The sequence below is a fragment of the Monodelphis domestica genome, chromosome 8 (assembly GCF_027887165.1).
Source record: "Monodelphis domestica isolate mMonDom1 chromosome 8, mMonDom1.pri, whole genome shotgun sequence".
NCBI lineage: Eukaryota > Metazoa > Chordata > Mammalia > Didelphimorphia > Didelphidae > Monodelphis > Monodelphis domestica.
The window spans coordinates 86,368,109-86,393,974 of NC_077234.1; the positions used below are offsets into that span (position 1 = coordinate 86,368,109).

Sequence of the window (25,866 nt, forward strand, 5' to 3'; positions counted from 1 at the left end):
GAAAAGAAAAAGAAAAATGCTTCCTAATAGTTATGTGTGTCAAACAAAAAAAAGCCCTATATTATACATGTCTATAAATATGTGTCTTATCTGCTTCCCAAGTCCATCATCTTGTCTCCCAAGTGATGATTTGCATAATTCATTCTGATCCTGTGGAATCGTGGTTGGTCATTTCACCAAACAGAATTCCTAAGTCTTTCAGAATTGTTTGACAACAGGGTTGTTGTATAAACTTTTCAATCCTGATACTGCTCATATTGCTCTGCATCAGTTCATACAAGTCTTTCTAGTTTTCACTGAGTCCATCTTTTTCATCTTATCTTATGGCACAATAGAATTCCACTGAGATCATATACCATAATCATTTGAGTCATTTGCCAGGTGATGAGAACTCTTAGTTTCCAGTTCTCTGCCACTAAAGAGTTTCAATGAATATCTTTGTACACGTGGACCCTAGTCCTTCATCTTTGATTTCTTTGGGGTATAGATCTAGTAATGGTATAACTGACTGTCAAAGGGGTATAAACAGTTTAATAACTCTTTGGTCATAGTGCCAAATTGCTTTCCAGAATTGTTATACAAATTCACAATATGCCCATTTTCCCATAGCCCCTCCAATATTTGTCATTTTCCTTTTATTTTTCATTTTTGACAATCTAATGGATATGAGATGGAATCTCACAGTTATTCTAATTTGTGATACAGGTAATTATTATTAGTGATACAAGTTGCTTTTAAGAGATGATAATTCTCACTGAAGAAAATTCATACATTACATTTTAATAATTTTATAATGTAGTTTCTGCTGTGAAATTAAGTTGTAAAAGTAGTTATGACTTTTAAGAGTTAGTGAGCATAGGGGTAAACTAGAATGAATGAAAGGCTAAAGTTTCATATCACTGGCTAGGAAAGGAGATGTCTTTCATTGAGGGTTAATTGAAGGACATTAAGATTTGACTGCTTCCACTCTAGCTGTGTTAGAAGTCTTCTATTCTTTATCAACAAATTTTCCATTTTGATTCTTTTGATGTTAGAAACAAAATTTTAATTCTTGCCCTTGCCCTTTTTTTTCCTAAGCATTATTTTGAGTTGTCCTTTTATATGGCTTCTTTGGCAGTTACCTTAAAGTTTAAAAAAAAATCATAATTCACATGTGAAAAACAGAAATGTACCTCTTTTCGTATAAGTTTTACTTTGATAATTATATTCCCTTTCCAAATTTGGTATTGCCTTTATTCACACTGATAGTTTTATTTTGTGCCTCTGTTGCTTTGGGCAGCATTTGAAGTATTAGTGTAGGATATTAACTTAGTTCGGGGAAGACACTTGCTGAATAGTCATAATTTATTTATTTTAAGCCCTTACCTTCCATCTGAGAAACAATACTGTCTGTTGGTTCCAAGACAGAACAGAGGTAAGGGCTAGACAATTAAGTGACTTACCTTCACTGAGCCACCCAGCTACCTCTTGAATAATCATAGTTTAAAACAATATTTTGGCATATAAATGCTATCTTAGATCTTTAAATTTGGGTTTTTGTTTGGAAATTTGAAGTATAAAATTCAGTTCTATATTGATTGATAATTCAATGATTTTTACCCCTGACCTAGATTACTTCTGAAAACATTCCTCTTGTGGGGAAAAAAAGCCTCCTCTTAACTTGTTTTCACTTTTGTAAACCATTGAATTTCCAGGGAAATGTTCATATTGACCATGTTTTTCTAAAATGACAAAGCTGATTAAAGATTATGCTGTAAAAAGAAGCTCTTGTTGAAAGACAGTTAACAAAATGGAATGTCTCCAGAAATATATCCTAATAAATGACTGATCATTCAGCTTTTCCTTGTGTTTAACATTAATAGTTGGGCTGCTCCCTAAGTTTTTGTTTTAATGATAGAATTCAGAAAGTTTTATTTAACAGGTATGAAGTACTTTTAATTGATTTAAATTTTTTACATTAATTTTATGATATATCCTTCCTTTCTTCAATATACCTTCTCTTTGTAACAGGATTTTTAAAAAATGCAGCAAAACCAACACAGATAGGTAACTCAGTGGATAGAAAGCCAGGTCTAGCGTTTGGAAGACTTGGGTTCAAATCAAATTTTGCTTTAGATTCTTCCTAGCTATATGACCCTTGGCAAGTAACAACTCCAATTATTTAGTCTTTACCTGCTCTTCTGCCTTGGAACCAATACTTAGTATTGATTCTAAGACCAGTAGCCTCCTATGTCTCTAATGAAAAGGGAGAGGTTTGTTTTCTTTTATGTTTTCTGGGGCCAGGCTTAGTCATTATACTTCTACCTAACATTTGGCTTTATTTCATTCTTCTTTCCAGTGAAAGAAATATTTAAAATATATACACATGTAATTTTATATGTATTAAATTATTATTAGAAAAATTAAATGGATTTTTCCATCATTGGTTTCTGTGTGTTATTCCTGACATTGAAAAACAGATATCCTCTTGAACCGCTCTCAGCAGCTCTTCTCAAGTTGCACAGCTAAGTTTGCAGATGGACAGCAGTGTTCTGTGCCAGTTTTTGACATTACGCACCAGACACCTCTGTGTGAAGAACATGCCAAAAAAATGGTAGGTGCAGGTTTTGTTTTTATATAAACCAGGACAGCCTGACTTCCAGTACTGCTTCTTGTCTGTGTGACCAAGGGCAAATCACTTTACTCTTTATCTTGCTTGGGCAGGTCTGTAAGTTCCAGAAAGGTGCATATCTGCATTGCTAAAGAGAGTTCACCACACTGATGAATTTACAGGGTCAGGTCTCTAAAAAAACAACCCAGGAGAAATAAGTTTCCTGTTTTGGTGATAGGATCATAATCTATTTATTTATTCATTCGTTCATTCATTTATTTATTTATGTTAGCCCTTACCTTCTGTCTTAGAATCAATACTGTGTATTGGCTCCAAGGCATGAGTGGTAAGGGCTAGGCAATGGGGGTCAAGTGACTTGCCCAGGGAGGCCAGATTTGAACCTAGGACCTCCCATCTCTAGGCCTGACTCTCAATCCACTAAGCTATCCAGCTACCCCCTAGGATCATAATTTAAAGGTAAAAGAGAACTTGGAGGTTATCATATCCAACTCCCTCATTGTACAGATGAAGAAACTGAGCGTTCTTTTCCCTCTTTACCAGTAACAGCTCCCTGCCCTCCCTCGTTCCTCTAGGATCCCTAAAGCATATCTGCTTTCTTAACTTGACCCACTACTGTATCAAACCTCATGTAGTCACAATTTCTTTCCCATTTCCTTTTATATAATCCTGAAAATGGACTAAATTGTTGCTTCAGTCTATGCTGATATAGTAAGTCCTGGTTCAGGATAAATGAGAAGTCGAGTGGAGGACGGGAAGCCAATATGATTCAGTGAAGTATCCATATTTTAAAATTCTTTAATGAAATATAGTGCTTTAAAGATTTCTATTTAAGGATTTAAAAAATTTATATATAAATTATTATTTATATATATAAATATATAATATAAATATATATTTATATATAAATATGTATATATAAATCAATAATATAAAAATATAAAGATTTAAATAAAAAGATTTATTTAAAGATTAAAGGTTTCAATTTAAAGATAGAAAAATCCCTTGATTAAGGCGACCAGGGTCATAATGGTAATAATAGCTAACATTTATGCAGCATTTACTCTGTGCCAGGCATATGCTAACTACGTTATAAATATCTCATTTGATCCTCATAGCAACCCTATGAGGTAAGTGCTCTTATCTCCAGTTTACTGGGGAAACTGAGGTAAACAGAATTTAAGTGACTTACCTATGATCATGTAGCCAGTAAATATCTGATGCTAGATTTGAATTCATATCTTTCTGACTCCAAGTCCAGGTATCCACTGTGTCACCAGCTGCCTTAGTCCTAGCTTTCAGTTGCATCATCTGTCATATATAAAGGGTTTTAGGCCAACAGATATTCTTCAAGATTCCTTTCAACTCTAACATTCTGTGAAATAATACTTTATAAATATCTGTTAAATGTTTTTGAATGAATATAGTAACTCCAACTAGGCTAGAAAATGTTTCCAAATAAAAATGTTGTATGTCAGAACCTGCTTTGGATTGGTAAGAATTATTTACAAATAATTCCAATTTTTCTGGAGAAATGAGTACTCCTAAATGACATTCAAAGTCAGGTCTTAAGTAGGTTAAACAGGGCCCTTTATGTTTCCATCTGAAGAGGACTACAGAATATTTAATAGTTAATTTATCTTATTGTTAATTTTTATGCAGTAGTAAAACTATATAGGTCATCCTTCTCATTCATGGTGACTATTTATGGAATTCTCCACAATATAAAATTCTTTAAATATTGGGCCTTCAGATATGTGAAAAGAAGGGAGAATCAGCTTCAAATTTTATGTACCTTTTAAAAAGAGATTTTAAAAATCTCCATCATTATATGAGATCTTTTTGAGGAAAAATAAAGTGTCATTGACCAAGAAGGCCATGTTCTGAGAGGCTTGTAATATGTTGCTTGCTGAGTGGTGTTTGAGCTCTTGCACCATAAACCTTTCTCTTTCCCAGTCCTTTCTTACAATTCCTTTATCTCTAATATACTTTGGGGAAATAACTGCCAATACATTTTGACAAAAGAGGGTGCAAAGAGCACCAGTTAGTCTACTGAAGGTAAAAGTGAGAGAGCCCAAGCACAGTCAGCCCTGTGCAAGGGAGTGGATGAGGGGGAAGAATGTACAGATTGGCATGGGAATGTTTTAGAAGTGCTCAAAACTGCCAGTGGAGGGAGGCCTCCTTGGGTGGTCCTGCTCATGCTACTCTTTGTTTGTTGTTGACAAAATTGAAGAGGAGAAGGAGGTTGGTACTTTGGAGCTAGAAGAGGTCTTGGAATCATCTAGTTCTCTACCTTTCCCTCCACTTTTCTAGATGAAGAAATAGAGTCCCAGAAAGGGTGAGATATGCCCAGTGTTACATAGTTGAATAATTGAAGAGATGAGGCTGACTTCTGTAGTCATTTTGCCAAAAGTAATTCTTAACCTCTAAATAATTGGATTTGCCTTTAACCTTCCAAAAGAAATCAAATTGATGATGAGAGAAATCCTCTTTCCAAGAAGGCTGCCAATCCATTTACACTCATCTCTTTATTTCTTCTGAGGAGTTGAGAGTTTCCACAATTTGTTGCAGTTACTTTGCTCATTTTCTTTGTCATTTCTAGCCTCTTAGGCTAAAATGAGATAATAAACTATTGGTTTATATTCCCATAATATTGGTTATGGGATTTTATTGTGATTGCTAACATAACTGATACTGTACTTTTGAATTTCTTGAAAGTTCTTTTTCTTTCTCTACAAACATCTTCCATAGTAACAGATTTCTTGAATGTGATTTTATGTATTAGTCATGTGGCTCAAAGCATTTCCTGGAACTTCTATTACTTATATACTTTTTTCCTGATCTTGTATTTGTTGGGTAGATACAACTAATTTGGTTTCTGTGTTCCAACCTATTTATGAAGGTTAAAATAAATGATATCATGTTTTTAATTTGTTTGGAGAAATACACTTGTAGTCCGTGTCTGTTTTGTGTTGCAGAACCCTGGGTTTGGTGCTACAGTAAACAGAAAGTTTAGATGAGATGCTACGGGACTTACCTTTAGTGATTCATTTGTTACCCTCTTGTGATTATCTTTTATGTAAACTATTAATACTGAGTTCTATAGAAATCATTTCCAAAATCAATAAGCATAATAAGATAAGGGCTGTTTTATTTTGGAGGACTGAAAAGTTTTGTTTTCTTTACGGTGAGTTATATTTTTTTTTAAAAAGTAAACAGCCTAACTGAAACCATGATATTTACTGTTTCCATGTCATATTCTTTACAAAAGGATAATTTTTTGAGAGGAGACAGCTCCCGTAAAGTTCAGCACCAGCAGCAGAGGAAACCCAGGAAAAAAACAAAGCCACCTGCACTTACCAAAAAACATAAGAAGAAAAGAAGGCGTGGACCACGTCGGCCGCAGAAACCCATTCCCCCTGCAGTGCCCCAAGGAAACCTCAGCATGCCCACCAGCGTCTCACTGCCAGTGGAAATCTCCCACATTCGGTCTGTTACCAACGTTATTAGAATATTTACTTCTCTTCACAGAATGAAAATGTGGTTAGATGAGATGGAGGAAATTAGGTCTAAAACATAGCATCCAAATCTTTCTAGTTTATAATTCCACCAGCAGTGTACCTAGTACATTTATTTTCCCATGTTTCCCCCAGCATTTTTTTGGGGGGGCCATCTTTGCTTCTCTGATAGGTATGAGGCGATGCTTTAGAGTTGTTTTAATTTGCATTTCTCTCTATTTTTTTATATTAATAGCTTTGATTTTTTTCTTTGAAAACTACCTCTCCATATCTTTTGATAGTTTATCAGTTGAGGGGTGGCTCTTATTTTTTATAAATTTGGCTCAGTTCTCTCTGTATTTGAGAAATGAGACCTGTCAGAGAAACTTACCCATTTCCTGCTTTTCAAATTATGGCTACATTGGATTTATTTATGCAAAAACCTTTTAAGTTTACATAACAAAAAATATCCATTTTACCTTTTATGAACTTCTCTGTCTCATGTTTGGTTATAAATGCTTCCCTATCCATAGATCTGATAGGTAACTATTCCCCTAATTTGCTTATGTTATCACCCTTTCTTTGTAGTATATAATATGAAATATGCATTGTTTCTAATAGGTTGCTTTCCAATTTTCCCAATTTTTTTTTTTAATCCTTACCTTGTCTTAGAATTGATACTAAGTATTGGTTCCAAGACAGAAGAGCAGTAAGGGCTGGCAACTGCCCAAGGCCACACAACTAGAAAGCTGTATCTGAGGCCATATTTGAACCTAGTTCCTCCTAATTCAAGGCTTGGATTTCTATACACTGATCCACCTCGCTGCCCCCCAGTAGTTTTTGTCAAATAGTGAGTTCTTGTCCCAGTAGCTCAGATCTTTGGGTTTATCAAACACTAGGCTACTGTGCTCATTTACTCATGTATGTCATGTACCTAATCTTTTCACTGATTGACCTCTATTTCTTATCCAGTGCCAAATTGTTTTGCTGATTACCATTTTGCAATATAATTTGAGATATGATACTGTTGGGCCCTGTTGTTTTTTTCCTAGCTCTATAAATTAATTCTTTGGTACTTATGCCACTGGCATGCCACTGATTAAGTAAATTATGTTATCTTATACATTATTAATTTGGTTAGAAATTATGAAAAGGATACCAAAGGTCAACATGATTGCTGGATTCAGAAGCTGCTCTTTGAGATTTCTCAGTGACTAGAATAGGGAAAGAAAAGTTCTTTATATTCCTGTTTTTTCTTATTCTTTGACAATAAACTATTTAAATGGAAGGAACAAGTAGAAATTCTTCCTTTGCTTTATATGAGAAGTTCTGTTAGAAAAATTTGTATGATTTTTGTTCTTGTATTTGTGCATATTTAATAATAGTAATCAAAGTCATAATAGACATCTCTAATGTAATTTTGAACATGTCATTATTACCTGGGAAAGGTTACCTATTACCTTTATATTAGGTGTTTATAAGCATTTAGCAGAATATCAGTTTATTGAGCCTGTTCATTTTAGAACAGTAGCTTCTGTCAAGCCAGTTTTCTGTCTTGTAGGAATTGCCTACTTTAGCATATATTTTCTTTTCAAATAGGACAATACAAAACTTATTTATAGGTTAGAGTTTTTTACTTTTGTGAGGAAAATAGAAAATTTTCTAAGGATGAATGAATCTTTTTTGGTAACAAATAGTTTAGAAGTTAAGGAAAACTAATTTGAGGTGTTATTTGTTCTCTTCTCCCAGGAGTCCTTCCACACCGGAGCTGAGTACTGACGAGCTGCCTGATGACATTGCCAATGAGATCACTGACATTCCACATGACTTGGAATTAAATCAGGAGGACTTTTCAGATGTCCTACCACGGCTACCTGATGACTTACAAGATTTTGATTTTTTTGAAGGTATTTTTAATTACTTGTTCTGATTATTTTTCAAGAGGCAGGTTCAAAAATGATTGGAAAAGGAAGAAAGCAGATTATCTTTTTTAAATGTAGTTAAAACATTCTTACCAACTAATAATAAAGTGTCTTATTTTAGATAGAGAATGCAAAATGCTGAAAGCTATTTTCACTCTTTTTAAACGTCGTAACATTTGTGGTCTACATGATTATAGTGTTCTTTTGGTATATTTGTTGTTTGATAGCTACCCTTGAGTCATTTGAAATTAGTAATTTTAAATGTAAAACAAAAAGTTTATTATAATTCTTCAAAGAAACGAATACCTGCCCTAACTTTAATACTCTAGCCTCAGCTGAAGTAAACATTTCAAAAATAATGTTTGCTTATCTAACTAAAATTTTAATCTTTTTAGAAACACTCTGGACATTGCAAAACTTAACTTTTTAGTAATCAATTTCATGACCTTTTTAATATTTCTGTCAGCCTTTTGAATTGGAGCTTTCCCCTCCTCTGCCCCTTGGAATCAGTCAAATTCCTTTTAATGTTTTTGGAAAGAAAAGCAAAGTAGTTTCATGGATTTCAGTTTTATGGAAGCTTTGGGAATACATAGAAGATTAGAGGGGAGAGTTAAGAGAGTAAAGAAGAGAACTTTAAAAGATCATCTACAAAATGATCTGAACACTTAAGTCTTTACATAAAACATAAATGAATTTCTGTGTTCTAGTTTTTCACAGTTACCACTCCAGGTGAAGGAGCCTCAGCATGGAAGAGCTAAGAATGGAACATCCCTTAAGAACTTTTTGTCTCAAATCTCAACTGATAGATATGTTTGCTATGTTTTAATCTATTCAAGCCCAGGAGCAAGTCAACAGTTAAGAGTTTTGAACTGAGTTTGAATCATTTGATTACTTAGTTTTATGATTTAAGAGACTGATTCTCATGTATAAAATTAAGCCAGTGATTCAGTTACCATGACAGTGTGAAATTTGAGTTGTGTTTCACAACTGAATATTTATTGTTCTCTTTCCAGTCCAGTTCATGGAAATACCTATTTCATTCTGTTCTTTGAATAGAATACTGTTGAAAACAGTTTAAATGGATGGCATCACTATCAGGTGAGAGAGTTAATTCTTTTGGTGATTTTTGTTTCCTTAGGTAAGAATGGAGACCTCCTTCCTACGACAGAAGAGGCGGAGGAACTCGAACGGGCTTTGCAGGCTGTAACTTCCCTTGAGTGCCTGAGTACCATTGGAGTACTTACCCAGTCAGACGGCGTGCCAGTTCAGGAGCTTTCAGAGAGAGGAATAGGGGTGTTCTCCACAGGTACTGGAGCTTCAGGAATACAGTCCTTGAGCCGAGAAGTGAACACAGACCTCGGGGAGCTGTTGAATGGGCGGATAGTGCACGATAATTTCTCTAGTCTAGAGCTCGATGAGAACTTGCTCCGTTCTGCTACCTTGTCTAACCCACCTACACCCCTGGCAGGGCAGATCCAGGGGCAATTCTCTGCCCCCGCCAACGTCGGCCTTACTTCTGCTACTCTGATAAGCCAGAGTGCGCTTGGGGAGAGAGCCTTCCCAGGACAGTTCCATGGACTTCACGATGGCAGCCATGCCTCCCAGAGGCCCCTTCCTGCCCAGCTGCTGAGCAAGGCAGATGACCTAATCACCTCACGACAGCAATATAGCAGCGATCATTCACACTCCTCGCCCCACGGAAGCCATTACGACAGCGAGCATGTGCCGTCTCCCTACAGTGACCATATCACCTCCCCCCATGCCACCACCTTCTCCGGTGATAACATGGCAGCTACCTTCTCAGCAGAAATGCCCATCATGACACAGCACTTGCTCCCAACCCAACTCGAGGTGCCCCTCGGCGGCGTGGCGAACCCCAGAACTCACTGGGGCAACCTCCCCGTCAGCCTCGGCGACCCTTCTCCGTTCAGCAACCTTCTCAGCGCAGACGGGCATCTCCTCTCCACTTCCCTGTCCACACCGCCTACCACCTCGAACTCAGAGACCACACAGCCTGCCTTCGCCACCGTGACCCCAAACAGCTCCAGCGTGCTTCCGGGGTTGCCCCAGACCAGCTTCAGTGGCATGGGGCCTTCTTCTGCCGACCTGTTGGCCTCCACCTCTCCCAAGCAGCAGCTCCCTCAGTTCAGCGCGGCCTTCGGCCACCAGCTGAGCTCTCACAGTGGCATTCCGAAGGACCTGCAGCCCAGCCACAGCTCCATAGCCCCTCCGACAGGCTTCACAGTCACAGGTGCCAGCGCTACCAGTACCAATAATTCATCTTCTCCCTTCAGCGCCCCTAACTGAGCGGCGGGGCTGGGTGTGGGCAGGCAGGTGGGGACCTCGTGTTTCTGTCTTTCGTTTCCTCTGTAGGCACCCTTCCCGCCTCCTCCTTCAGCATTCCCAGAACGGGGGGCCGGCGGGAAGCTCCCCCGGAGTGAGCCTCGCTTCAGTGTTCACGTGTGCTCTGTCCACCGGTGCTCCTTTCCTCCTGGCGGGTTCACGTTCCCCTCACGTTTTCCTTAGCGGTTCAGCACAGTGACTGGATGCCATTGATTTTTAGCAGTGAGACTGAGAAATGAGAAGATACCTCAGATAACCAGTGCCCTTTACTACTTCCTAGGGTTCAGATCAATACTTTCCATCCCATTGCCAGATTTTATAAGAGGCGGTTCTGGATAGATTGCTAATTTACCGAGTCCCAATTGGAGAAAATAGCTAATGGTGTGGAGAGGTGGATTAGGCCTCAAACGGAGCACTAGTCTGCTGAAGCCCTGTATTGAGGCTAGAATTCCATTCTTAAGTAGGACAGTGCTTAAGAAGAAAAAATTGTCTTTTGACCTCCTCTGTGTATGTTTGTCCGTGTGTGCTTGTGTGTATGAATGTATAGGCAGGAAGCAACAGTCCCATATTTTTCTAATAAGGAAAAAAGGTTGTTTTTGCTTACTTTCTTCCCTTTACCCAATTCCAACCTTACTGAACTCCGTCATTCTTTCCTACTGTATGTTAACTTGAATTTGTTGATTAGTGAGGGAAGTGACCTGGTCCTATGAGTTGCACTTTTATAATCAGCAGCTTTTTCTTCTGAAGATTAGCAGTCCAAGGGGGAAAAAAGTCAAAAGGAAAAATACGATTGGTAAACTGAATGAGCGACTCAGCAGCCCTAGGAAAAACTGGCCAGAATTATTGTATGGTTTCTGTGGCCTTGTGGCAGCATTTATCAGACTAGCATTCACTTTTGAATCCTTTTCATGAAATCTATTTGCCAGAAGTAATTGAGTAATTTATTTTGGTGCATAAAACAGGATAAGTCAAATGGATTTGGAAAATTGGGAATCAATGATTTCCTTAAGCCATCTATTGCTTTAGAATTTTTCCATTTTCTTAGTAGTGATTTTTCAGTACTAGTTGTAAAATACTGAAGACACTTATGAAATCAATGTTCCAATTATAAAATAAATTGTAGTACCCAAAGGGTTAAAGTAAACCCAGAAATTAGAAATAATTCTCAAATTCACTTACTCCTAATTTTATTAAAATAATTTAAATGCTTAGATACACATAAATTTGGATTTGATAGTATAAGTAGAATTTGATCTGTGTGCTGTTCTCTTTGCAAAGGAAGTTCAAAATTGGTTTTGGGAAATTTTTCAAAATTATGGGTTTATTCATGATTAGTAAGTAGGATTAAAATACTGGGTGATTTAATAATTTGATGACTATAAATTCATATATGTGAATTCCCTATTGCCTGCTTTTGGGTCTTTTTAGATGTGTGTGATGAAAGAGATTTTAAAAGTAATCTGCTTCTGGGTTTTTTTGTAGAGAGGTTTCACCATACCATGAGATATGTTATTGGCTGTTTATTACTGAAACTAGTCTAATTTATATATTTTTTAAAAAACAGGTAGAGCATATCCTTTAGTGAGGTGGGACAATAGGTTCCTTTGAGTCAGGGAATATTTGAATTTAATTCCTTCCAAATGAGTGAAGTTTTGGATATATTTTCCTACTTCATATATGTATCTCTTTATGCCATGCTAGTTTTAGCCACTCCCTTCTTTTGAAAGCTTCTTTTCTTTGCTTTTTAAAGGAATGGCAGTGATCAGCATGTACTATGCTGAAACCATGTGCCTGAGCTTATGGAGGGGAAATGTCATGACTGTCTTTAATCATTATATGCCCAATTTTTAAAACAAGTATTTATTGAAATCTCTACTTCTATGGGCCAAAAAAAAAAGTTTGTAATGTATTTAATTTTTTTAATCATGAAAAGTTGGTTAGATTTATTTTTTGAATAGCTTTGTCTTTTCTTCAGACTGAAAAATTTCTAAATTATAAATTATGTTACAAAGCAAGATTTCTCACCATAAACTTATTGTGCAGTGGTGAGAAAGATAGATTATTTGACAGCTTTTTATCAGTGAACCTTCTGTTAGTGAATTTTCTTTAATGTCCATATTGGGATGATTATGGATAGTTAACCTTGGCTCAGAAAGTATCTTTAATATTCTGGACTATTTTCCAATTTTTACTGCAGACTTAACTATCACTGGATAATTGTCATCCATTGCCATAAATTTAACCTAGTTCCCATTGCATATTAATTAAAGCTTATTTTAAAATAACATGTCTTCCTCATCACTTCTTCTTTTTGAGCAAAGGGAAATTCATAATCATTGTAATCATAGATTGGAATTTTATCTATCCTGGCTCTTTGTCCTGTGCTTTGGCTGCTTAAAAACTCTTCATTTAACAACCTTTAGTAAGTTGCACAATATGTTGTTTGCAGTTTTCTGTTTTGTGTGCATTGAAAAACCCTTTTCTGCTTTCTAATTAGGAGGCATGCAATGATCAGGAATGTTGCCAGTTATAGCTTCACACCAAAAACTTTGAGTAAATTAGTGTTCTTGTAGTCCCCTATGCTGAGGCTGGAGGGAGGAACACCTTTAGAAAGCACTGGTTCAGGGTGGAAGATAGTGCGAGTACTCCTTTTCCTCTCATCTCACCCAGCTGAAAGATTGCATAGTTTTTGATTTGATTTGCTCTTGCCATTTGCCTGGATTGTTCCCTTGGTTGAAAAGAGAAGTACATTTCTATAATACCAAGAGGTTAGAACAATTACCCTCTTGCCAAAGAGTCAGTGTAGCAATTTTAATCTCTTGGTAGATATATTTATTTATAAGAAAACAATGAAATAAAGCTTTTTTTTTTCATTCTGAAAATCTAAAAATGAGCTACTTCTGTGGAATATTTAGAGGTAATATTGGCATCAAAAGCAAATCTTGCATTAGGAATATGGTCCTCTTTGGGTGGAAGATAGCTGGTATTTTAGACTGAGGTACACAATGCATAGTAGAATAATACCATGATAACTAGAAGAGTCATTTTGTTTCTGCAGTGGTTTGGGACCATTTGAAAGGCCAGTTAGGTACAGTTAGTGCTGATTTCGTTTACAGAATTGCTGCAGTTAAAGGAAATATCCTATGCTGTAGGAGTCAGAATCACCATTTCAATGTATATTATCTTCTGCTTGCATATTAGGTTATTAATCTAATATAGCATCTGAAGAAAAGTTGTGTTTTCTCTCCTTTTTTACCCCCCCACAATGATGATTATTATTATTTGAGTTAAAATACTATTTCATTTCCTCTGTGGAATTGGCTTAGCATTTTGCACATCTGGGTAAGTTATGTAGCTAGTATACAGTTGTTCACAATAATGAATGGCGGTTACACTTAACCCACCAAGTAACAGACTATGCAATGGAAGGATTTTCTAATATTTGTTCTGTAGGTTATATAGTGAAGGATTATTTTCTTGAATAACCTACCACATGTGGGAAAATTGCTTGTAAATAACTTTCTGAGCAATTTCATGTTGGCAAGCAATGTGGCATGCATATGTATATATATGTGTGTGTATATATATATATATATATATACATATATATGTATATACATGCTCCTCCATGAGAAAATTATAATTTATTGAAGAAAAAGGTAGTGGATATGGAGATCAAGTAAGAAATGTTGTGTGTGTTTTTTGGTTTTGTTTTGTTTCGTTTTTGGTGGTGGGATAGCTTGTAATTTAAGTCTAAAGAAAGCTAACAGCTTTTTTCTTCGCCCAATAATTCTGTATGGAATTTATTTCTTCGGAAGAAATGTTTATGTAGTTGACTGCATATTTAAAAGCTCAGTGAGTCTCTAACTAGACCATTCAGAATGATCAGTATTGTTTTCTTTAAATGACACTAAACTTTAGCTCATTTTCAGCCTTTGATTACATTAATCCATAGAGGGAAATTTTATTCATTAAAAGGTAAGAAAATTAAATATGTTATGCATATTGGTATCTTTCAGTTCAGTTTCCCTCTTAAATAATCACTTATATCAAAGAATTTATCTTACTAGTGACCTGGACCAACCAGCTGTATAAATTGGAACTTTAAGCTTTGGGCATGTCAATAAGAAATTTGACTTATAGTAATTGTATAATCATAGATTTTTCATTATTAGAAACTTCCCTCTAATCCTTTCTGAGACATTAAACATTTAGGAGGGAATATCAGTGATTACAAGAATAAAACAATAGCTGTTTCTACCAAATTTGAGCAAAACGTGTAAAGTGCTCGCAAAAAGGACAGGTAGGAAGTTATAACACTAATTGTTCAAAAATTTTGCAATCAATTTAAATTAATGGGTTTTTTCTTTTAACTTTTAATGTCTATAACCTGTTTTCTTCCTCCTGTTCCCCTCTAGGTCTTGGCCCTTCTTTTTTTAAAGGAAGTATGCCAAAAGTTTTGAATCTGGTATATATTTAAGGCCTTAAATGCAGTCCTTTTCTAAATATGGCTAACAGAGCCCTGAGGTTTTGTGGAGCATTTCTAGATACCTTAAAAGAAAATCTAGTCACATTCAACAAGTTTCATATGTGTCTGCCCCATCTCCACTCAGACTACACCAAAGGTTGAGGTTTTAGGGTAGTCAGAATGATGCTGATAGATTCTTTTGTAATCACCTCAAAATGTATAAGTAGTTATGATTAAATGGAAAGGCTTCCCTTTATCAACCATTTATATTGAATGTCTGAACTATAGTATATTCTTCTTGGAGTAATTTTCTCCTATTTAAAAGAAAAAGCTATCACATTAAATGTTTTCATTCATATGTATGTAGGTATGTATTGTGTATACATACATACACATATGTTTGTATACACACTATATATATATATGTAGAGAGAGAGAATAGATATTTTATTTCAACTTGGAAGCAATTATCCCTCTCTTGTCAGTCTGCATAGAAATAGAATCATTTTACCATTTCTTCTTAATAGGGTAACATTTTATAAGATTCAAACTCATGATTTAAAACATGGCCAAGAGAAAATCCATGTGAAAAATAACCATATTAGAAAGAAACAGCTCTCATTGGATTTTTACTGGCATACTAGAAGGGAGCCGAGTTTGTTCATGTAGTTCTGTTGTTTTTCCTCCAAACATTTACTTAGGGAAAAAACCCAGAAACACATGGCAATGTGGATTCTTCTCATTATTGCCAGTTGCTATGTCAGTAACTGCTAAATATGAATCGACTTCAGGGACCCTTTTTCTAAACAGCAAACATTTTCACTCTGTTTTTGGTTGTTAGCTTTCCTCACTGCTTTTATTCTTTGTGGTATCACCTGCTTTAGATCTCTCAGTACCTTGGTGTTAATGATAAGGTGTTATGTGTCTTGTATTTAGTAGAAGGAACTATATTCTATATGGCAGTTTGGAGGGAAAATATGACATCATTTCCTTTTTATCTGTCATCTCCTAACACTGGGGGATTTTGGCTAGTTTGTCTAAGTTGTTTTCTGATCTTCTAGAGTTTAGTCTACAGAAAAATCTATATGAGAAAATCTTAGAAATCTATATATAATCTATTTAATACAGCACAGTTCTTTTCTTTCTCTTCTGCCTCCTTGCCTCTGCCCACTTCTCAGTAATGAAATACATCACATGGTGTATGAGCTAAACCTTATTCTGGTCTGAGTAATAGAAACATCTTTCATTTTTTTTTTTAAAGCTGGGGACCACTGAAGTAAGCTCTATATGCACCCAGAGTTCCCCATGGAAAATTTTCAACATGCAGTGCAGAAGGCTTCAATGCAGCTAAATGCCACACCATTGCTTTTACTTTGGGAGTAGACTGATTTGCCCTGAAATGACTCCAATCTTCAGCATTAAGGTACAGTTGGTTCCAATGGATCAATGCTGCAATGATGGAAAGTTTGATACTTGTTGATAGTATCTTCATCTGCTTGGATGGGTTGAACCAGTTCCTCTGAACAGTGATGATTGTTTTCACTGTACAGTTTTGAGTATGTCTCAGGGATTCCTTGTGGAAATAAGGGCAATTTAATAAAAAAAAAAACAAACAAAAAACTAAATAATTTTAAAAGAAAATAAAGGTAGAATGTCATCAAAGAGAGCGCAAGAAAGAGAAAACACATTGAGTTTTGTAGTCCACAGTGTCTTGCCAAGGGACTCTTTCTTTCTCCTTGGGGCTCTCATCTCAATTTCAGCATACAGAATATTTTTCCATCACGCTCAGCTTTAAAAGTTTTATTTAAAAGTTCCCTTCCCCAATGAGCTTTCAGAATACTTATTGTAGATTTTAAGAGAAAAAGGTATATTAATTTATGCTATTAACATCACCTCATAAATTATAAGTTTTATACTAAAGCTGTATTGAGTGTAATGAATTATGTTTCCTATGTGTTTTAATAGCTATAAAATTATATACAAGCTTTTTTTTTTTTTGGTGAAAAACAAACTAGTGAAGCACCTTTTTACACTGGATCTCTGCCGTGTCAAGGTGTATAGCTATTCTTTGCTACCTTGCAGATATATAAAATAAAATGGTATCCTGCAGCCTCAAAATGTAGAGCATCTTTTAGCCCATTTATTACTGCTCATAGAATTCTTGAGTATTTCATTCTTTAGTACATGATCGTGGTTTACACTTAAGACGGCTAGAAGCTTAGTTACAGGGTAAATAGAAATACATAGATCAAATAAAACTACAACTACTGTAGCTGGAATTGTGAACTAAGTTTGTAAGACCTCTTTTTTTTTCCTATGGATTTATTCTTTAATTTACAGTTCATTCTGTAAGTTGGGAAATCAAAAAGAGAGAAAATATCAAATCTAGATGTTCTCAGTGTCTTATTCAGGAACTTTTTACCCCTCCTCACTAAGGAATTCCCACTGTGACTTAAATTAAAAATAGAATTAAATTACTTGTGTGCATGTATGTATTTGTGTTTTATACACATGCAAAAATATGCATTGGGGGAGTGTGTGTGTGTGTTTGTGTGTATGTGATGAATGTATGTAGGGTAAAATAGAGAAAAGTAGCAACACAAGGTGATGGAATGTATTGTAGAAATATGATTTATTTAGTTGAGGGGATTGGAGTTATTTTCTCATTGTCACTATTGTATACATACACCAAATTCTTTATTATGTTATTTTAAAAGGCTAGCTCTGATATCATGTGCATTTTATTTTAAATCTTTTGATTGACTTGCATTTGTGCTCCATTTTAAGAAAATGGCATGAGAAATACCAGGCTCTAAAACACCCCTGTGTCCCCTCTTTTTTTGTTTGTTCGTTTGTTTGTTTGGTTTTAAAATGAGAGAGAGGAAAATGAGGTGTAATCTGTATTTTATTGTGGGGTAGTGGGACCAGATATCCGTTGTAAATTTTTAAGTTAATAGTACTTAAACTCTGACTTTGAAAATATTGCCCATCATCCTTATTTTGATTTGACAAATATTGTGGTAGGTATTTTTTTTTTTAAGAATGCCATTTTCATAGGTAACTGCTTTGTTTTCCTGAGGAGTTGGTGGGATCATTTCACTATGCTTCAAAGCTAGGGAGAGTTTAAATTATTTTAAATATATTTTTATCTTAACTGGGCTATCCATTCTGAATTTAGGATAATTTTATTTTCCATGTTTTGTCCAAGGGAATGATGATGTTTTCTCTTAGACCTTTTATCTAAGAGTTAACTTCAGAAGAGACATTCCTACTTATTTTGTTTTTTAAAGTCATTGTTCTGTTATACTTCACTGTAATATCCAGCAGTCTGAAGTAACTAACCATAGATGTTAATTGAATTTTCATTCATATTTTTAATAATGAAAATCATGTATTTTAAAAATCTTTTAAAACAGTTTTTCATAATACACAAATATTTGTCATTTGATTCTGAAGCCACATTTACTTAAATCCAGTCAAAACCTAGGAAAGCTCTGTATGTGGTTCTTCTTACAGTTGTACTTTTCCAGCATCTCCCAAGTTCACTCTCTTTGTGGATTTTTAAAAAATTTGTTTCCTGCATATTTCCTGTACATAAGCATGCAAATGAAAGAGGAGAGTTTGTACTGTGCCATTCTCCCTTCAGTTGTTTGTAATGGGATTTACCAAAATAAATTCCCCATTCATCAGAGGAGGGAAAAAGATCCTTTTAATGTATATTTGTACAGAGATGTGTATATCAGATGTGGTGGCACTTTGCTGAATGTAAACTTGCCCTTGTCAATGGAAAGATTAAAAAGTATTATGTTTATTTATACATTTGTATAATCTAAATCTATATATACACGTATGTATATGTGTGTATATAGATAGAGTTATATACATATATTTCCCCCAAAGTGTGTGTATAATAGATAAATAGCCTTTGTTAAATAAGATTAATATGTCAGCGGTGGGGTTTTAGATGAAACTGTAAACCAGACAAAATGACTATCTAGGGCACATACCATACCTCCTAGTATAGAAGTCCCTTGGATTAGAATCTTGTTTCTGTTTATAATCAATTGTTGCCCTCTAAAAATTATTTCTCCTATCCATTTCCGCTGATCCTTAATACCATCACCATGAACTGTTGTTCATTTTTATCATTTGAAAACAAAATTTCACTGCTTCTCTCACCTTAGTCACTTCTATCCTAGTCACTAGATTTGTTTAGCCCCCTGTCTTTCATTGATATCACCGCTGTTTGTTCTTTTAAAAGGCCTTTATTTTATTTCAGAGGTTTCCTAGAAAACTTAAATCTCAATAGTGCAATATACTGCACAGATGTGGAAAGGTGGGTTTAAATTCTGTCTATCTGAACAAAAAAGTCCCACCATTTAGGAATTTTATCTAGAAAATTTTATGAAGTTGTTGCTAAAAGATTAAGAATTGTAACAATTAAAGCTTTTTATAAGTTTTGCTAGTGTCTGTAGAGAAAACATATTTATTCCTTCCTTTATTTTCTTGTTAATTTGGCATCTGAAAATTTTGGTTCACTTTATAGTTAACTTGCCAGTTCCCTTTCTTTTTCAGTGACAGCTAAAAGCCTACTCAACCATATGTAAGCCTCTTAAAAATCTCTGGCTAACCCATACTTTAATTTATGTTATAATTGTTCTTTAAATTCTCATCTCTTCTAGTGAAATCTCATTCTTACATGATAAATTCTTGGCAATATGGCCTTTGATATTCTCACAATAGTGATGTTGAGTTTTAACTTTGCTGCAGTTTTATAGAAAACTTACATCCATTTATAATTGTGCCTTCTAAACTCTTATGCACACACAAAACAAAGTGTATATATACATGTTGGAGCATGTGTACATATACTAGCATATATACTCACACAGTATGTCTTTAGTATATATTATGTGAGTGAATATATAGAGATTCAGAGACAATGAATAATTGTTCTCCTGATATATATACTCATGCATATGTATATTGATATATGTATATAAGTTGTGTGGATATACTGTATATACACATGTACATGTATGAGTTTTGGTTGGCAATCTTTTACATTTAGCAAAATGCTGCCCCTACTGGAATATTGTGCCTGCAGTGGCAGGTATATGTAACAAATTGTCACAAATGTAACATTATAAAAAATTATTTTAAAAACATTTAAAAGTTTTAAGTCATTGGGAAATTATTTACTTTTTTTTTGTTTCCTTCTTGCTTTTATTATTTTATAAATTAAATTGCAAGGGAAGCGATCCTAAAAGTTGTCATCTGTTTGAAGGGAGTGAGAGAGAGCTGGAGGTGCACTTGAAGAACTGGTGTGGTTTTTCCTGTCTCTGAAACAGAGACCAGAGAACCAGTCTGGTCATTTCAATTACAAAGATACCCTAAACTTTTCTTTAGTATACTTTGCCTACTATCCCCTAGATCAATAGTGGTCCACCATTGGTTGCCTGTTTATTTCATTAATATATATAATGATAACTAAAATTGATTTGACTGAGGAGAGTTAAGTATTCTCCTCCTGCTGCAGGGAGAAAATATCACCTCATTGTTACCTAGCCTTGCTCAAAATACACCTTAGAGAGTGTGGATTTCTCATGAAGCTGTCTGAAGCAAGCCTTTCATTTATTTAATTAAAAGTATCTTCACTAAGAATTCTGTTAAAGGAATTTTGAGACTGTTCATTCGGGACATAGGCCTAACTTTTCGTTAGACCCACAGCCTCAAGTGTTTTTCCGTGGTTTATCATGCTGATTGCAAGAACATTAAGAAAACTCTTAATTGCCATTTGATTTTGTGATTGGATGGCAGAACGGATTACCTCCTCCAGACATAATAGAGAAACAAGATAGATGGACAATCGTTAATTTCAAGTTATTACAGCTTAACAGCGGACTTAACTAAGGGAATACCTTAAGACTGTCCTAGAGAGGTTTGTGTTTCTGTCATTTGAAAAGTTAGCCTAGCCACAGCCTGATATCAGAAGCAGCCTTATGACAAAAAGCCTCGTGGTAGTTGTTTAGCTGCTAGAATGCTGTAGAATATGAACCAGTTGCAGTGGGGAAGCTAATAGGAGGCAGCACATATGGAACAGTGAATGACAGCTTGCACACTTTCATTTTCTTTCTTTTTTTTTTTTAAAGTAGCTGCACGGTAGCAAGGACTAGCAGTCCTTTCCCCCAGTCCCTCTTTTTCATTGTCCCCTTTCACCTTGGCACACAAAGTTTGCTAACATGCCATACATTGAAAATGCTCACAAAAAGGAAAAACAATAATTGCTTAAAGGGAACATACAAACTTCAATTCTCCTCTGAATTTGTAGTGGCTGAAAGCTTCATATGCACAAAAGCCTGATGCCATTTGTTTCTACAGAGACCGCTTTTAAACAATGTGTGGGAACAAGATGAGGAGGGAAATGGTTTTTAGCCAACCCCCCCCCTCCGTTCTGATCAAAATTCACACCCATGGCTTTTAAAGCAGGGGTGCTGGAGGACCACATTTTAGGAGCAGGTAGGCTTCTGGTTTGTATTTTCCCTTTAAACAGGAAGACTTGGCTCACATTTTCCATATATATCTCAATGAATGTACTGTATGACCATTTAAAAAAATTTGATGAAATAATAATGGATTGGTCTCCTTTTGTTATCTGGTCCTTGTTTAATTTGTTTAAGGGTTTTTGTATACAAAAGTTTACATTTTTATGTATATTTTTCTTGTGTAAAAACTGATGTAATATGTGTATAAAACACTGTATGTATTATCTGTATATAGTGTGACAAAATGATTTTTCTTTCTTTCTTTTGGATGTATTAATAAACCTTGCTGTGAAATAGCCTCGTTTTACTTTAGCATAATTTCCATTGCTGGAGACTTAATGTAAGTCAATTTATCTATTGGATTTTGATTCTTTGTTATCTGAACATATAAAGTTTAAATATTAAGCTGTGCACTACCATCACATATCACATTAACTGCAGCCTGGACATAGACAATAATTTTAATTTTTTTATGAATTAGGCTGGAGTGTATCTTCATGCCTCTGTGACTGAACTGATTAATAGCTGGTGCCCAAATTAATGATGCTGCAAAAGTTTTCTCAATTGGTTCTAACCTTAAAATCTAACTTAAAGTATTGTTCCTTTCCAAAACTATTCTAAGCTGTCATGATCTGACCTAAATATCCCCAAATTTTACTTCATCAGAAAATCACACCTCCAGGATTTTCACAGGATTTCCACAGGTATACCATTTTCTGTCAAGGCTGCGTGGCCAAAGACAAAAATTATTTTATTTCTCAAGATACAGCCTCTTTAATCAAAGATGGTGCAAAATAACTTGCCTTAAATCCTCTTGTAATTTGAAGTGTTAGATTGAAAAACTTCTCTGCACCTCCTCTTCTTTGTGTAGGAAGATTTTTGTACATATCAAGCTGGAAAAGTTCCAGGTGTGGCCTCGGGGAGGACAACCTCTGTCTGTGGTGTAAAGGACACCCTAAGTATGTAGTCTCCTTACCAAAAAATTGGTCACCACTTGACAGTTTCTTGTTTTGTGTTGTGAACAACAGCCAATGCCATCTACATAGTCACCAAAGAATTATATTTACCTCGACAGAGGGAGTTCCCACATTGATCAAATCATGGATATCTGGCCATTGAGAGAGACCAAATTTACAAAGTAGTAGCATTAGCAATACTCATGAGACAAGATCCCCATAATAGGCTCTTGTTTGTGTGTGCATGTGTAGGAGCCTGCATGCATTCTGCCATTTTGGTATTGGCCGTATATTTTTAATAGACTGTAAGGTATTTTTGGTTCATTATAACGTAGTACAGACAAGACATAGCACGTATGAGTCTGGAGATGTCTATATTGGTGTTGCAAACCAAAGAAATGACCCATTTGAAGCTAGAACTTCATTCCAATTTTCTCCTTTGAAAACTTATGGCATATGGTGGAAAGTCTTGACATTGAGGAGACATCATCAGTATCACCAAGTGCTGAACTCCGGAGTCAAATACTCTGTGTAAGCACGGGAACCTCTCTGAGCCTCAGATTCCTCGTCTACAAAAGGAGAGGGACACATGAGATGGCCTCTAACTTCCCTTTCAACTCTATGATCTTAAGACCTAATCAGTTCTACTCTACTATGTAGTGGCAGAATTGTTCATTTTTGACCAACTTTTTCAGTTTTTTTTCTGACTGTATATCATGCTTTTCAAAAATAAGGTATGGACATTTAGAGAATCTGTGCTATTCGAGTTCTTGGCTGAGATTTTTTAAAATAAAAAATCATACTCTTATATGACAAGTTTATTAACCTAATGCCTGCGTTGAGCCTACATCTTTGAAGGGGTGGTACTGGAATCCTATAGGTTGACAAGTAGTTTAGAAAAGAATATATTTTCTTTTTACTTATATCACTACCTCCTTGACCCTTTTTCTTGGCCTTGTTGAAATTTAACAGCAAATCTTTTTAAAATGTAAGCCTATATTATTTGGAAACCTGCTATTTGTGTTAATGTCTGCCTTTCAGAGTATGTGGATCTGAAGCTTAAGGCATTATTAATCTGTTCCCTTCTTAGAGCTGACTCACTGGGAAATTCCTTTTCATCCAATCCTTTTCCACTATAGTTACTTAAAAGCCATGTGAATGAGGAGCTGCCCAGTGGTTTAGCATTCTAAATGAGGGAACTCAGTGATATACTGGGCAATTTGACATTTGTCTATGTTTTTGTAGAGAATAAAAGAGGAAATATCACAAAGGGTAACTTACCTAAACAAGTAAGTTCCCTGTTGTTCAGATCACATCCAGTTTTTTGAAATTCCATTTATTTAAATTATAATTTGATCTGGCCTTTCTTCTTTCTTTTCTTTTTCTCCTGCATCTTATAAAATACAAAGTACCATTTAATGGAGCAAAATATTGTAGCTGTACTACTGTGCATAGGGGAAGAAAATCCACTTTGATCTGGGCAGCACTACTAATGTAATATGAATTTAATAGAATACAGTCCTGATATCTCCTACATATGCTATGTTCAGTGAATAAGGGCTATCACCACCACACCACCTACCAAACTAGAAATTACAAATGAGAAAATTGAATGGAAACAAAACTATAAGGTAACATCTTCATTTTCACATGTAGGGGTACAATTTATCATGGCCCATAGCATATATCATCAGTTCAGTGCATGTTAGGATTTGATACTTATTACTCTAATTCTCCTTAATTAGTTAAGACTACCGAAGAGTTAAAATCACCATGTTTTTGTATCCCACCCTTTCACCTAGCACAGTGCTGACCTCATGAGGAGCTCCAAGCTGTCCCTAAAAATGTCATGCCCATACCTATGTCTTTTCTTATACTCTTTTCAGGGTCTGAAATGCCTTTCCCCATTCTTTTCACATGTCCAAATCCTACCTCTCCTTCAATACATATCATGATTCCTATCATTCGTTAGAGTTGTGAGGGTCTTTAGCAATCAATATTTTTAGGAAGAAAATATTCAGACCATACTTCTGGGCCATGGGTAAGGTTTCCCTGTACCTGATTGCCTCCATAGTTAGCCATTCCTCCTGGTGTCCTTCATCCCTCCCCTGCTAATCTGGGTCTTATCTCTCACCATCTTAAACTGGGCACAGTTGATCTTTGGCTCCTAATTTGAATCCCCTCAGTCTGTAGTGCTAGAATTCTCCTTCTCTTTTCCTTCACAATCTATCCAATATACCACTATTCATTAGTGAGCATAGTGCATCTTTTATTTCCAGCACTTCTCCAAGTTTACTCTGTCAAATTTAGAATTTTACAAGCATGTTGTGAAAGGAAAAAGGTTGGGGAACCCTTATTTACAGAGTGTCTGAAAAAGAATCCCTTGTCTGACTGCTACTCCTTTCATCCATGGGTATTTCAATTCAGTCATTTCCCTCTTTCTCAAGTGTACACTTCTGTAAAGTAAGCTCCCTTTCATTGGAATATTCTTATATATTAATTTACTTTTTAGGGTTGCAGGAAACTCTAAATTAATTTTTATTTCCAATTAGAATGTTTGCAGAAATAACCACCCTGGGAAATGATTAATCAATTATTCAGGGACTAATTACCAGATTTTTTCGTTCTCCAAACTAAATCACTTCTCTTTCTGGCTACTTGTCTTCTTTCTAGACACATCACTCTTCTTACATACGTTGGCCTGGGAATGATCTGGGGAAATAAAGGGAGATAGAACTTAGGCTTCCTTTTCAGTTTTTCATTCCTCAAGAACTTTGGGAAAGGGCTGTGTGAAGGAAGTAGCTTTGAAATCTTTTGTATCTTTCAGTTATCCCTTTCTCCTATAAGCTGACTGCCTCTCACTTTCCACCTTCCCTGCCAGGTGTAAAGTAAGTAGCCCTGAAGAAAAGACACCTCCACACCAAACCTCTCAGAATAAGTTTATGGATCAAATCCACCTTCATTAGAGTAAGCAATACCAGAATGAATGAGAGGATGGGCAAGCGATCCCTATCAATAGAAATATTAAATGTAATATGTAATGATGAAGTTGAGGACCACTCAATGGGCATGGTGGGTATGATCAAGCTATACCAGGCTACAATGTGGAATTGCACAGGGGGAGCAATGTGAAGAAGGTAATCAGAGAAATGGATGACTGGAGGGAAGAAAATTTGGGCAAGTCACATAGAGTGAGGGATAACCAATGGAGAACCATCGAGCTCCAATGATATCCAGACAGTGTCAAAAGAACACCAAAAAGACCTTCAGAAAATTAGGTGAATCTGGGGAAATGTTGTAGGACATGAATGAGAATAGATGGATTGATCTGCGTTGTTGGAAGAAGAGCCCAATTCGATGGAATCGCCAGTCCTTTGGAGTATTGCTGTATTATGTATAGCAGAGGGACTAATTAGTAAATTAATTGATACTTCTGTCACTTTAGTGCTAATCTTCTGTTTTGATAAAGTCTTATTCCTTAAGGTATGAATGATTGTCAGTGAAAGATTTTGGATTTCACAAATATT

General features: G+C 35.6%; 1 protein-coding gene across 4 annotated transcripts in view; it reads left to right on the forward strand.

The window, feature by feature from the left end:
• INO80D (INO80 complex subunit D) overlaps positions 1–21,679 on the forward strand; it is a 66,939-nt gene extending 45,260 nt beyond the window's left edge. For 2 of the 4 annotated variants that reach the window (XM_016425156.2, XM_016425158.2), the window contains exons 9-12: positions 2,460–2,593; positions 5,880–6,097; positions 7,855–8,012; positions 9,166–21,679. In XM_016425156.2, the coding sequence (XP_016280642.1) occupies positions 2,460–2,593; positions 5,880–6,097; positions 7,855–8,012; positions 9,166–10,334 (1,679 nt within the window). In that variant the 3' untranslated portion in view covers positions 10,335–21,679. The remainder of the gene's footprint in view (positions 1–2,459; positions 2,594–5,879; positions 6,098–7,854; positions 8,013–9,165) is intronic. The other 2 variants (XM_016425157.2, XM_001370900.5) reach the window with 2 other exon arrangements.
• The last annotated feature ends 4,187 nt before the right edge of the window (positions 21,680–25,866 follow it).